At 37.0% G+C, this 15,245-nt stretch overlaps 1 protein-coding gene across 3 annotated transcripts; it reads left to right on the forward strand.

The window, feature by feature from the left end:
• The first annotated feature begins 7,129 nt into the window (after positions 1 to 7,129).
• LOC145550052 (uncharacterized) lies at positions 7,130 to 10,903 on the forward strand. 3 transcript variants are annotated; one of them, XM_081603414.1, is made up of 7 exons: positions 7,130 to 7,413; positions 8,144 to 8,232; positions 8,717 to 8,834; positions 8,950 to 9,157; positions 9,271 to 9,442; positions 9,618 to 9,745; positions 9,958 to 10,903. In XM_081603414.1, the coding sequence occupies exons 4-7, from the start codon at positions 9,047 to 9,049 to the stop codon at positions 10,027 to 10,029; spliced, it is 483 nt and encodes a 160-aa protein (XP_081459540.1). In that variant the 5' UTR covers positions 7,130 to 7,413; positions 8,144 to 8,232; positions 8,717 to 8,834; positions 8,950 to 9,046; the 3' UTR covers positions 10,030 to 10,903. The 3 variants fall into 3 exon arrangements, with proteins under 3 accessions (XP_081459540.1, XP_081459539.1, XP_081459538.1); XM_081603413.1 differs by having other exon boundaries at positions 7,130 to 8,232; XM_081603412.1 differs by having other exon boundaries at positions 7,130 to 8,834.
• Positions 10,904 to 15,245: the final 4,342 nt, after the last annotated feature.

The following is a 15,245-nucleotide window of genomic DNA, read 5'->3' on the forward strand; positions in this document are numbered from 1 at the left end:
TTAAAACGAAAAAACGAAAGAATACATTCAAATACTGTAGGTGTAATAAGGACTGTGCGTCATCTTCACCTGATTGGCTCAGCTAGTCATTGGTCACGTGATCCTCGAATGGCAAACTCAAAACCCGAATCCCACGTCACAGATTGACGTCAATGACCGCCTGAAAAAGAGTCCTTGAATGTAGGTCTTCTGCGACCATTTGGTCACTAATCATTTTCTTTGTCTTGCAGGTAAATACTTAAAAAACAAAAAACAAACAAAAAAACAAACAAACAAAAATCCATTAAAGATAGGTTATCTTTTCTTAATGGTCGAGCATCACAATGCAGGATGAAAAGAGAATTTTACATTAAAAAAATGAAATCCTACATTCAAATACTGTACGTAATAATAAAGCCTGTGCGTCACTTGGACCTGATTGGCTCAGCTGTTCTTTGGTGACGTGATCCTCGAATGGCAAACTCAAAACCCGAATCCCACGTCACAGATTGACGTCAATGACCGCCTGAAACAGAGTCCTTGAATGTAGGTCTTCTGCGACCATTTGGTCACTAATCATTTTCTTTGTCTTGCAGGTAAATACTTAAAAAAACAAACAAACAAACAAAACAAACAAACAAAAATCCATTAAAGATAGGTTATCTTTTCTTAATGGTCGAGTATTACAATGCAGGATGAAAAGAGAATTTTACATTAAAAAAATGAAATCCTCCATTCAAATACTGTACGTAATAAGGTCTGTGCGTCACTTGGACCTGATTGGCTCAGCTGTTCTTTGGTGACGTTATCCTCGAATGGCAAACTCAAAACCCGAATCCCACGTCACAGATTGACGTCAATGACCGCCTGAAACAGAGTCCTTGAATGTAGGTCTTCTTCGATCATTTGGTCACTAATCATTTTCTTTGTCTTGCAGGTAAATACTTAAAAAAACAACAAAAAAACAAACAAACAAAAAGCCATTAAAGATAGGTTATCCTTTCTTAATGGTCGAGCAACACAAAGAGGTTTCCTCTTTTGAACAAGTACAACGAACAGCTGGCTTCCCTAAAACTAACACACTGCGCTCCCCACAACAACCGGACAATTTTCTCGCTCTTCTTCCTCCCAGCGCCTACATGTTGTTCTCTACTGCCCCCTAGGGAAGAGAGGGGGCAGCAGAGAAAGACTGGGCCTGTAAGAGCAGGTTATTGTTTTTACTGACGCTAATCTGAGTCATGTGACTAAACCTTTAATAGTCATATGCCATGTGAAATAGAAATATGATGTAGATATATAGCAATAGATATTTAAATCTTCGTCACAGTATTTATATACGGTCTTTGAATGCAAGTCATCAGTGATAATTTAGGCACTTTGTCTTTTCGTTGCCTTGTCAATATTTGTAAAAACAAAAAAGAAAATATTCTACTAGTTTATAAAATGTATAACTATATACTCATAGAATGTACAAGCTTTTAATGACTTATTTGAATTGAGATGCTTTGAAAATAATTACATTTAAAACGAAAAAACGAAAGAATACATTCAAATACTGTAGGTGTAATAAGGACTGTGCGTCATCTTCACCTGATTGGCTCAGCTAGTCATTGGTGACGTGATCCTCGAATGGCAAACTCAAAACCCGAATCCCACGTCACAGATTGACGTCAATGACCGCCTGAAACAGAGTCCTTGAATGTAGGTCTTCTGCGACCATTTGGTCACTAATCATTTTCTTTGTCTTGCAGGTAAATACTTAAAAAAACAAACAAACAAAAAGCCATTAAAGATAGGTTATCTTTTCTTAATGGTCGAGTATTACAATGCAGGATGAAAAGAGAATTTTACATTAAAAAAATGAAATCCTCCATTCAAATACTGTACGTAATAAGGTCTGTGCGTCACTTGGACCTGATTGGCTCAGCTGTTCTTTGGTGACGTGATCCTCGAATGGCAAACTCAAAACCCGAATTCCACGTCACAGATTGACGTCAATGACCGCCTGAAACAGAGTCCTTGAATGTAGGTCTTCTTCGATCATTTGGTCACTAATCATTTTCTTTGTCTTGCAGGTAAATACTTAAAAACAAACAAACAAACAAACAAACAAAAATCCATTAAAGATAGGTTATCTTTTCTTAATGGTCGAGTATTACAATGCAGGATGAAAAGAGAATTTTACATTAAAAAAATGAAATCCTCCATTCAAATACTGTACGTAATAAGGTCTGTGCGTCACTTGGACCTGATTGGCTCAGCTGTTCTTTGGTGACGTTATCCTCGAATGGCAAACTCAAAACCCGAATCCCACGTCACAGATTGACGTCAATGACCGCCTGAAACAGAGTCCTTGAATGTAGGTCTTCTTCGATCATTTGGTCACTAATCATTTTCTTTGTCTTGCAGGTAAATACTTTAAAAAACAACAAAAAAACAAACAAACAAAAAGCCATTAAAGATAGGTTATCCTTTCTTAATGGTCGAGCAACACAAAGAGGTTTCCTCTTTTGAACAAGTACAACGAACAGCTGGCTTCCCTAAAACTAACACACTGCGCTCCCCACAACAACCGGACAATTTTCTCGCTCTTCTTCCTCCCAGCGCCTACATGTTGTTCTCTACTGCCCCCTAGGGAAGAGAGGGGGCAGCAGAGAAAGACTGGGCCTGTAAGAGCAGGTTATTGTTTTTACTGACGCTAATCTGAGTCATGTGACTAAACCTTTAATAGTCATATGCCATGTGAAATAGAAATATGATGTAGATATATAGCAATAGATATTTAAATCTTCGTCACAGTATTTATATACGGTCTTTGAATGCAGGTCATCAGTGATAATTTAGGCACTTTGTCTTTTCGTTGCCTTGTCAATATTTGTAAAAACAAAAAAGAAAATATTCTACTAGTTTATAAAATGTATAACTATATACTCATAGAATGTACAAGCTTTTAATGACTTATTTGAATTGAGATGCTTTGAAAATAATTACATTTAAAACGAAAAAACGAAAGAATACATTCAAATACTGTAGGTGTAATAAGGACTGTGCGTCATCTTCACCTGATTGGCTCAGCTAGTCATTGGTCACGTGATCCTCGAATGGCAAACTCAAAACCCGAATCCCACGTCACAGATTGACGTCAATGACCGCCTGAAACAGAGTCCTTGAATGTAGGTCTTCTGCGACCATTTGGTCACTAATCATTTTCTTTGTCTTGCAGGTAAATACTTAAAAAAACAAAAAACAAACAAAAAAACAAACAAACAAAAATCCATTAAAGATAGGTTATCTTTTCTTAATGGTCGAGTATTACAATGCAGGATGAAAAGAGAATTTTACATTAAAAAAATGAAATCCTACATTCAAATACTGTACGTAATAAGGTATGTGCGTCACTTGGACCTGATTGGCTCAGCTGTTCTTTGGTCACGTGATCCTCGAATGGCAAACTCAAAACCCGAATCCCACGTCACAGATTGACGTCAATGACCGCCTGAAACAGAGTCCTTGAATTTAGGTCTTCTGCGACCATTTGGTCACTAATCATTTTCTTTGTCTTGCAGGTAAATACTTAAAAAAACAAACAAACAAAAAACAAGCAAACAAAAAGCCATTAAAGATAGGTTATCCTTTCTTAATGGTCGAGCATCACAATGCAGGATGAATAGAGAATTTTACATTAAAAAAATGAAATCCTACATTCAAATACTGTACGTAATAATAAAGCCTGTGCGTCACTAGGACCTGATTGGCTCAGCTGTTCTTTGGTGACGTGATCCTCGAATGGCAAACTCAAACCCCGAATTCCACGTCACAGATTGACGTCAATGACCGCCTGAAACAGAGTCCTTGAATGTAGGTCTTCTGCGATCATTTGGTCACTAATCATTTTCTTTGTCTTGCAGGTAAATACTTAAAAAAACAACAAAAAAACAAACAAACAAAAAGCCATTAAAGATAGGTTATCCTTTCTTAATGGTCGAGCAACACAAAGAGGTTTCCTCTTTAGAACAAGTACAACGAACAGCTGGCTTCCCTAAAACTAACACACTGCGCTCCCCACAACAACCGGACAATTTTCTCGCTCTTCTTCCTCCCAGCGCCTACATGTTGTTCTCTACTGCCCCCTAGGGAAGAGAGGGGGCAGCAGAGAAAGACTGGGCCTGTAAGAGCAGGTTATTGTTTTTACTGACGCTAATCTGAGTCATGTGACTAAACCTTTAATAGTCATATGCCATGTGAAATAGAAATATGATGTAGATATATAGCAATAGATATTTAAATCTTCGTCACAGTATTTATATACGGTCTTTGAATGCAGGTCATCAGTGATAATTTAGGCACTTTGTCTTTTCGTTGCCTTGTCAATATTTGTAAAAACAAAAAAGAAAATATTCTACTAGTTTATAAAATGTATAACTATATACTCATAGAATGTACAAGCTTTTAATGACTTATTTGAATTGAGATGCTTTGAAAATAATTACATTTAAAACGAAAAAACGAAAGAATACATTCAAATACTGTAGGTGTAATAAGGACTGTGCGTCATCTTCACCTGATTGGCTCAGCTAGTCATTGGTCACGTGATCCTCGAATGGCAAACTCAAAACCCGAATCCCACGTCACAGATTGACGTCAATGACCGCCTGAAACAGAGTCCTTGAATGTAGGTCTTCTGCGACCATTTGGTCACTAATCATTTTCTTTGTCTTGCAGGTAAATACTTAAAAAAACAGACAAACAAAAAGCCATTAAAGATAGGTTATCTTTTCTTAATGGTCGAGTATTACAATGCAGGATGAAAAGAGAATTTTACATTAAAAAAATGAAATCCTCCATTCAAATACTGTACGTAATAAGGTCTGTGCGTCACTTGGACCTGATTGGCTCAGCTGTTCTTTGGTGACGTGATCCTCGAATGGCAAACTCAAAACCCGAATTCCACGTCACAGATTGACGTCAATGACCGCCTGAAACAGAGTCCTTGAATGTAGGTCTTCTTCGATCATTTGGTCACTAATCATTTTCTTTGTCTTGCAGGTAAATACTTAAAAACAAACAAACAAACAAACAAACAAAAATCCATTAAAGATAGGTTATCTTTTCTTAATGGTCGAGTATTACAATGCAGGATGAAAAGAGAATTTTACATTAAAAAAATGAAATCCTCAATTCAAATACTGTACGTAATAAGGTCTGTGCGTCACTTGGACCTGATTGGCTCAGCTGTTCTTTGGTGACGTGATCCTCGAATGGCAAACTCAAAACCCGAATCCCACGTCACAGATTGACGTCAATGACCGCCTGAAACAGAGTCCTTGAATGTAGGTCTTCTGCGACCATTTGGTCACTAATCATTTTCTTTGTCTTGCAGGTAAATACTTAAAAAAACAACAAAAAAACAAACAAACAAAAAGCCATTAAAGATAGGTTATCCTTTCTTAATGGTCGAGCATCACAAAGAGGTTTCCTCTTTTGAACAAGTACAACGAACAGCTGGCTTCCCTAAAACTAACACACTGCGCTCCCCACAACAACCGGACACTTTTCTCGCTTTTCTTCATCCCAGCGCCTACATGTTGTTCTCTACTGCCCCCTAGGGAAGAGAGGGGGCAGCAGAGAAAGACTGGGCCTGTTTTTACTAACGCTAATCTGAGTCATGTGACTAAACCTTTAATAGTCATATGCCATGTGAAATAGAAATATGATGTAGATATATAGCAATAGATATTTAAATCTTCATCACAGTATTTATATACGGTCTTTGAATGCAGGTCATCAGTGATAATTTAGGCACTTTGTCAATATTTGTAAAAACAAAAAAGAAAATATTCTACTAGTTTATAAAATGTATAACTATATACTCATAGAATGTACAAGCTTTTAATGACTTATTTGAATTGAGATGCTTTGAAAATAATTACATTTAAAACGAAAAAACGACAGAATACATTCAAATACTGTAGGTGTAATAAGGACTGTGCGTCATCTTCACCTGATTGGCTCAGCAAGTCATTGGTCACGTGATCCTCGAATGGCAAACGTCACAGATTGACGTCAATGACCGCCTGAAACAGAGTCCTTGAATGTAGGTCTTCTGCGACCATTTGGTCACTAATCATTTTCTTTGTCTTGCAGGTAAATACTTAAAAAAAACAAACAAACAAAAAAACAAACAAACAAAAAGCCATTAAAGATAGGTTATCTTTTCTTGATGGTCGAGTATCACAATGCAGGATGAAAAGAGAATTTTACATTTAAAAAATGAAATCCTCCATTCAAATACTGTACGTAATAATAAAGCCTGTGCGTCACTTGGACCTGATTGGCTCAGCTATTCATTGGTGACGTGATCCTCGGATTTCAACCTCAGACCCCGAATCACACGACACAGATTGACGTCAATGACCGCCTGATGCAGAGTCCTTGAATGTAAGCCTTCTGCTATCATTTGGTCACTAATAATTTTTTTGGATCGCACGTAAATGCTCGTAAAAACAAAAGCCATTAAGGATAGGTTATCCTTCCTTAATTTACGAGCATCACAATGCGGGATGAAAAGAGAATTTTTAGTACGGGTCTTTAGACGTGTATGAAAAGGCGGATGTGTGGACTCTGAAAGTCTCAGAGTCCAATCAGAGGCTGGTTTTAAACGGGCTGGTCTCTATTTCGGCTCGTTCGCTGTTAACAAGCTCCTATCGTTTCTGCTCCGCTGGCGGGAAAAAGCAAGGAGGAGGCAGATGAATGCTTTAAGAACTTTATTCTTCTTTTGAACAAGTACAACGAACAGCTGGCTTCCCTAAAACTAACACACTGCGCTCCCCACAACAACCGGACACTTTTCTCGCTCTTCTTCCTCCCAGCGCCTACATGTTGTTCTCTACTGCCCCCTAGGGAAGAGAGGGGGCAGCAGAGAAAGACTGGGCCTGTAAGAGCAGGTTATTGTTTTTACTGACGCTAATCTGAGTCATGTGACTAAACCTTTAATAGTCATATGCCATGTGAAATAGAAATATAATGTAGATATATAGCAATAGATATTTAAATCTTCATCACAGTATTTATATACGGTCTTTGAATGCAGGTCATCAGTGATAATTTAGGCACTTTGTCTTTTCGTTGCCTTGTCAATATTTGTAATAACAAAAAAGAAAATATTCTACTAGTTTATAAAATGTATAACTATATACACAGGAAAAATAGGAGAGTAATTTTTTCGGAGTTAACATTATTTTCATCTGAAAGTGTCATTTTTATACATTATAGAGTGAAATCATTTCAATTGGTCAATAGAGTCGGAACAAAACAACAGAGTAAATCATATCGGAGTAAAACAAGAACACGCCCACTGAAGTTTCTTAAGTTTCGATTCTTCCACCATCTTGTTATCCCGCATTGGAACGGAGGCGACGGTTAGCTGTGTGCCAGGTAAGTCCCCAAATGGGTTGTACATATATTTTACGTGGGGTTTTATGATTTATTTTTATTATTAAGACTAATTATCTCTAGTGGAAAGATGACGTGCTGCTGTGTGGTCGTGGGGGAAGAAGGGGTGCAGCGAATAATTAACATGGTTGGCTAACTAGTTAGCATGTGTGCTTCAGCTAACTTAATTTAGCAGTTTACAACATTGTAAGTAGAAAAAAACCCATCAATGTTGTTCAATGCTACGTCCAATTTTTAATTTTCACAAGTCAAGGCTGTCGCTATTTTTAAGCTGAGGAACCGAGTTTAAAAGGAGTTAGCCGTACAGTCGAAGCTGGCTCTGCTAGCATGTGGAGCCAGGGTTCCGCCCAGAAAATGGCGCGAGAGGACTATGCTAGTAACTTTTCTTGAACGTAGAGCAGCGATAAAAAAAACAGGATTAAAGTTGTGCTTTGTAAACAAACTATGCAAGTTGTCAGTAAAACATTTTTGACTGACTATTTTGTCTATAAACCCCGTTTACATCGAATTGTATGGAGCTGATATGTTTTTTTCCGTTTTAGCTGTGGTGATTGGCTAAATTCAAGTAAAGAGCCTAGCCCCATTAAGGATAGTTGTTAGCCACCCAGTGCTTTTTTCCCCATGATTGTTTCAACCTTTTATCTTAATTTTTTATTCACTTTGATAAGTATGTTTATATGATAATTGAAAAATATGTTTTTACATAATGCAGGATGCAAGCTGTGCGTGTCAAATACAGGGATCGACAGAATTACATCTGTTTTGAAGGACAACTGTCTTACAGTTCGTTTTTGGAATGTGGTGAGTGAAAACAAAACAAATTTCTAGCATTTTCACATATTAGGTTTATCAAAAACGTTTTGGGAATGGTGCCAAAATGGGTGCTTTACCAACTTTTCAGATTTATTTATTTTTTTAACTTAATTTTACTTTTTATGTCTTGTTATTTACATATATTCAAATATAGAATAAATAAATGATTTGCTATGTTCACAGCTGCAAAAAAGTTCAGCATTGGCTATGGTTTGAGTAGAACTGAAAAAGGTTTCTCTTTTGCATGCCCTGCATTTGTGCCACTTGTTTTTAACTTTCCCATTTTTAAACCTTTGTAGAGTCCATTGTTCCAGTGTTGGGCTACTGCAGCTTGAAGAATAAACATTGTGAATAGATTTTATCTATGTAATTCAAACAATGTGAACTAAAATCTGTAAATCACAGCATCTAGCATTCACAGCTGTCTTTGCTTTCACAGCTTTAAAAACATTTATCATTCACTTACTTTTAGGAGCATCATTACGATGCAGAAGATGGGAGTGGGTATCTGGCTTGTAGACAGAAGTTTGTCCAGAGAGAAGCTTCTAATGGACAAAAGAAGGTCCCCAGACTGTCACAAACCCAAACAGGTATGTGTATTTATACTTGTACAATTCTCATCCTGCAACCAAACTGCACAATAAGTTCCCTAGCCTTATTTATTAAATCCTAAAATGGAGTGTCATATTCCTATAATTTTTTTAGGGGGACCAACAACTGACGGGGACTGTTTGAGAGAAGAAGACTGCCTTATGACAGATAGCTTGTGTTCTGAGGCCATTGCGCTGATGAAGGAACTGTTATGAGGAAGATGAAACAGACTTTCAACTATCGCCAGAAGATGATTGATGACCCAGTGAAGTCATGTAGTATCTTTTTGGACTTCCCAAGATTCCTGGACATAGGAGGATTGGTATGTTTATCTTCACTTCAGCTTAACCTACCTTTAACAAAGTTTAAGTTAAGGTGGATGTGAGAAAGTTTAACAAAATGATTTTTAAAACCTTCACTTCATCTATTCTCCAGGTTGAGCAAGATTTTACATTGATGTTTGGGGAAACCATCGCTGCAAAGTTCCTGGAGAAGTGGCCCACTGTCTACAAGCAGAAAGTCCTTGAACAAAGCCGTGGTCTCACACAGTCTGAAGACCTTCAGAACCTTCTTCACAATGCTGAAGGCACAACAGAACTGGAAAATGGTAAATTGAACTGGATTATAAAGAAAGTGTTTAATGTTACAGAATTTTATGTAAATTGATTCAATATAAGTGCACCTCCTCCTGCCGTCACTGTTTGGTAAGCTCACTCGAAGTGTTAACACTGTTGCAAATAAGATGTTTTGGTAGCTTATGTTTATTTTACTTTTTCTTCCAGGATGGGACAGTGACATGTCATCCATTTTGATCCTTGTGCACCTCCTGCCACCGTCACCTCACGGCCGCAAGAGACCAGGAAAACTCTCAGCCAGACGAGCCAGTCAACATCTTGTGAAGTTTGTCAAGGTAAGGTTACAGTAAAGGGAACATTTATGTTGATCAAAATTCTCTTTTCTTCACTTATTTTTATTTAATTTATTTGTATTTCTTGTGAAGTTGGTCTTAAATTTCATTTCAAGTGACCTTAAAGAGGTCCTGAAAAGTAATTTGCCTTATCTATGAGAACCCTGTCTTCTTTCAAGCCCAAGACTAATCGTGTTTTATTCTGTTTTTTCCAGAGACAGGAACCAGCATCCAGGAGCACCTTGATGGCATCGCAGAAAGGCGTCAACCGTACCTGCTTGCAGTAGGGACTCAGAGGAGCGTGATTCACAAGTACTTCATTGTGTTTGACAAACATGCCATACCTTGTAAATCACCAGGCTCACTGCCTGTTTTGATGAGCTTTTTAAAGCTCACTTTGTGTTCGGCACTTCAAATGACCATGATCTGGTCAATGTGTACAATTTTCTGCACACCGCCATTTATGAGATGGATGTTGAGACAACCAAAGTGAATCCTAAGGTTGCAGAGTTGAGGGCTCGGATGCTGTGTTAAATTGTTGTTTTGCTATGATTGTTTCAGTATTAAGTTGAGTTGGAATGTTCTGTTTCATTTGTAAGAAGTACCAGGCAAATGTTCTCTGACCAAGCACTTAAAAGTGATCCACGGACTTTGCCCTGGTAAGACACTTCATCTTAAATGTGGTCAGGCAGGTTGTGCTCAAGTTTATGGCACGTTTTCTGGGTTCAGAAAGCATCTTAATAAAGCACATGATAAACACACTTCTAATCCTGGTGAAGGCCCATCTACAACTGAAGAGACATTTGAAAGTCAAGATTTTCCCTCTGAGTGTTGCTTCTGATACAGTCCTGCTTCAGAAATATCTTGTCTAGTTGTGCAACAGCAGTTGCTGAACTTAAAGTGGCAGGTGTAAGTGAAAGAGCAATTAACTCTTTGGTCATTTCCCTGGAAGAAATAGTTAATGATCTTCAAAATCAAGCAAAAGAATCTGAGAAGCAGTATTTCTTTACAAGAACTTGTCAAAAGTGACATTGAGTGCAAAATTGATAAATGTTTTGAGAAAATGGAAAATCCTTTGTGTCATACAGTCATGAAGATGCAAATGTTTATACTATTCAATACTGTTTTTTGTGAACAATAAAAATGGCTGTTCAAATACTGCTTTCTGGTCTATGCATTGTATTCTTACAAACTGCTGTGTATAATAGCTGTAAAACAATTGCTTAGTGAGTGAAATAAAGTTAAAGTTGGTTCTATTTTAGAATGTAATTTAATGTTTAACTGCACAATATGGAATAAAATTCAATTAGGAGAAAAATTTTATACTACTAAGAGCACAATTTGACACTAGATGGAATAAAATGTATTCCATTTTGTGTAAAATTTCCTTTTGGTCAGACTAAAAGTTATCTCTACTTGGAGTAGAATGCAATTCTATTTAGAGTAAATTATATTCCACTTAGAGTTAAAATACGGTGGAGTAGTTTTTCTTTTAAACAACTTAGAGTAAATTCTCTTGGCAGTGATTAAAATTTTTGCACTAAATTGAGTAAATTTTACTCTATTTAGACTGGGACCAAATGTCTTTTTTAGAGTAAAATTTTTTTCAAATTGAGTAAATTTTACTCTGGAAATTTTACTGTGTACTCATAATGTACAAGCTTTTAATGACTTATTTGAATTGAGATGCTTTGAAAATAATTACATTTAAAACGAAAGAATACATTCAAATACTGTAGGTGTAATAAGGACTGTGCGTCATCTTCACCTGATTGGCTCAGCTAGTCATTGGTCACGTGATCCTCGAATGGCAAACTCAAAACCCGAATCCCACGTCACAGATTGACGTCAATGACCGCCTGAAACAGAGTCCTTGAATGTAGGTCTTCTGCGACCATTTGGTCACTAATCATTTTCTTTGTCTTGCAGGTAAATACTTAAAAAAACAAACAAACAAAAAACAAGCAAACAAAAGCCATTAAAGATAGGTTATCCTTTCTTAATGGTCGAGTATTACAATGCAGGATGAAAAGAGAATTTTACATTAAAAAAATGAAATCCTCCATTCAAATACTGTACGTAATAAGGTCTGTGCGTCACTTGGACCTGATTGGCTCAGCTGTTCTTTGTTGACGTTATCCTCGAATGGCAAACTCAAAACCCGAATCCCACGTCACAGATTGACGTCAATGACCGCCTGAAACAGAGTCCTTGAATGTAGGTCTTCTGCGACCATTTGGTCACTAATCATTTTCTTTGTCTTGCAGGTAAATACTTAAAAAAACAACAACAAAAAAACAAACAAACAAAAAGCCATTAAAGATAGGTTATCCTTTCTTAATGGTCGAGCATCACAAAGAGGTTTCCTCTTTTGAACAAGTACAACGAACAGCTGGCTTCCCTAAAACTAACACACTGCGCTCCCCACAACAACCGGACACTTTTCTCGCTCTTCTTCATCCCAGCGCCTACATGTTGTTCTCTACTGCCCCCTAGGGAAGAGAGGGGGCAGCAGAGAAAGACTGGGCCTGTAAGAGCAGGTTATTGTTTTTACTGACGCTAATTTGAGTCATGTGACTAATCCTTTAACAGTCATATGCCATGTGAAATAGAAATATGATGTAGATATATAGCAATAGATATTTAAATCTTCATAACAGTATTTATATACGGTCTTTGAATGCAGGTCATCAGTGATAATTTAGGCACTTTGTCTTTTCGTTGCCTTGTCAATATTTGTAAAAACAAAAAAGAAAATATTCTACTAGTTTATAAAATGTATAACTATATACTCATAGAATGTACAAGCTTTTAATGACTTATTTGAATTGAGATGCTTTGAAAATAATTACATTTAAAACGAAAAAACGAAAGAATACATTCAAATACTGTAGGTGCAATAAGGACTGTGCGTCATCTTCACCTGAATGGCTCAGCTAGTCATTGGTCACGTGATACTCGAATGGCAAACTCAAAACCCGAATCCCACGTCACAGATTGACGTCAATGACCGCCTGAAACAGAGTCCTTGAATGTAGGTCTTCTGCGACCATTTGGTCACTAATCATTTTCTTTGTCTTGCAGGTAAATACTTAAAAAAACAAACAAACAAACAAAAAGCCATTAAAGATAGGTTATCTTTTCTTAATGGTCGAGCATTTAAATGCAGGATGAAAAGAGAATTTTACATTAAAAAAAATGAAATCCTACATTCAAATACTGTACGTAATAATAAAGCCTGTGCGTCACTTGGACCTGATTGGCTCAGTTGTTCTTTGGTGACGTGATCCTTGAATGGCAAACTCAAACCCCGAATTCCACGTCACAGATTGACGTCAATGACGACCTGAAACAGAGTCCTTGAATGTAGGTCTTCTGCGACCATTTGGTCACTAATCATTTTCTTTGTCTTGCAGGTAAATACTTAAAAAAACAAACAAACAAACAAAAAGCCATTAAAGATAGGTTATCTTTTCTTAATGGTCGAGCATTTAAATGCAGGATGAAAAGAGAATTTTACATTAAAAAAATGAAATCCTCCATTCAAATACTGTACGTAATAAGGTCTGTGCGTCACTTGGACCTGATTGGCTCAGCTGTTCTTTGGTGACGTGATCCTCGAATGGCAAACTCAAACCCCGAATTCCACGTCACAGATTGACGTCAATGACCGCCTGAAACAGAGTCCTTGAATGTAGGTCTTCTTCGATCATTTGGTCACTAATCATTTTCTTTGTCTTGCAGGTAAATACTTAAAAAAACAACAAAAAAACAAACAAACAAAAAGCCATTAAAGATAGGTTATCCTTTCTTAATGGTCGAGCATCACAAAGAGGTTTCCTCTTTTGAACAAGTACAACGAACAGCTGGCTTCCCTAAAACTAACACACTGCGCTCCCCACAACAACCGGACACTTTTCTCGCTTTTCTTCATCCCAGCGCCTACATGTTGTTCTCTACTGCCCCCTAGGGAAGAGAGGGGGCAGCAGAGAAAGACTGGGCCTGTTTTTACTAACGCTAATCTGAGTCATGTGACTAAACCTTTAATAGTCATATGCCATGTGAAATAGAAATATGATGTAGATATATAGCAATAGATATTTAAATCTTCATCACAGTATTTATATACGGTCTTTGAATGCAGGTCATCAGTGATAATTTAGGCACTTTGTCTTTTCGTTGCCTTGTCAATATTTGTAAAAACAAAAAAGAAAATATTCTACTAGTTTATAAAATGTATAACTATATACTCATAGAATGTACAAGCTTTTAATGACTTATTTGAATTGAGATGCTTTGAAAATAATTACATTTAAAACGAAAAAACGAAAGAATACATTCAAATACTGTAGGTGTAATAAGGACTGTGCGTCATCTTCACCTGATTGGCTCAGCTAGTCATTGGTGACGTGATCCTCGAATGGCAAACTCAAAACCCGAATCCCACGTCACAGATTGACGTCAATGACCGCCTGAAACAGAGTCCTTGAATGTAGGTCTTCTGCGACCATTTGGTCACTAATCATTTTCTTTGTCTTGCAGGTAAATACTTAAAAAAACAAACAAAAAAAAACAAGCAAACAAAAAGCCATTAAAGATAGGTTATCTTTTCTTAATGGTCGAGCATCACAATGCAGGATGAAAAGAGAATTTTACATTAAAAAAATGAAATCCTCCATTCAAATACTGTACGTAATAAGGTCTGTGCGTCACTTGGACCTGATTGGCTCAGCTGTTCTTTGTTGACGTTATCCTCGAATGGCAAACTCAAAACCCGAATCCCACGTCACAGATTGACGTCAATGACCGCCTGAAACAGAGTCCTTGAATGTAGGTCTTCTGCGACCATTTGGTCACTAATCATTTTCTTTGTCTTGCAGGTAAATACTTAAAAAAACAACAACAAAAAAACAAACAAACAAAAAGCCATTAAAGATAGGTTATCCTTTCTTAATGGTCGAGCATCACAAAGAGGTTTCCTCTTTTGAACAAGTACAACGAACAGCTGGCTTCCCTAAAACTAACACACTGCGCTCCCCACAACAACCGGACACTTTTCTCGCTTTTCTTCATCCCAGCGCCTACATGTTGTTCTCTACTGCCCCCTAGGGAAGAGAGGGGGCAGCAGAGAAAGACTGGGCCTGTTTTTACTAACGCTAATCTGAGTCATGTGACTAAACCTTTAATAGTCATATGCCATGTGAAATAGAAATATGATGTAGATATATAGCAATAGATATTTAAATCTTCATCACAGTATTTATATACGGTCTTTGAATGCAGGTCATCAGTGATAATTTAGGCACTTTGTCTTTTCGTTGCCTTGTCAATATTTGTAAAAACAAAAAAGAAAATATTCTACTAGTTTATAAAATGTATAACTATATACTCATATAATGTATAAGCTATTAATGACTTATTTGAATTGAGATGCTTTGAAAATAATTATATTTAAAACGAAAAAACGAAAGAATACATTCAAATACTGTAGGTGTAATAAGGA

This window comes from Poecilia reticulata, chromosome 22, assembly GCF_904066995.2.
Source record: "Poecilia reticulata chromosome 22, P_reticulata-male-v2, whole genome shotgun sequence".
Taxonomy (NCBI): domain Eukaryota; kingdom Metazoa; phylum Chordata; class Actinopteri; order Cyprinodontiformes; family Poeciliidae; genus Poecilia; species Poecilia reticulata.

Excerpts from the sequence above, each read along its gene's own strand:
- LOC145550052 (XM_081603412.1), top strand. The coding sequence starts at position 9,047 with ATGAGGAAGATGAAACAGACTTTCAACTATCGCCAGAAGATGATTGAT. Across the intron at positions 9,443-9,617 it reads CACAACAGAACTGGAAAATG|GATGGGACAGTGACATGTCA; the intron begins GTAAATTGAACT and ends TTTTTCTTCCAG. Across the intron at positions 9,746-9,957 it reads ATCTTGTGAAGTTTGTCAAG|AGACAGGAACCAGCATCCAG; the intron begins GTAAGGTTACAG and ends TGTTTTTTCCAG.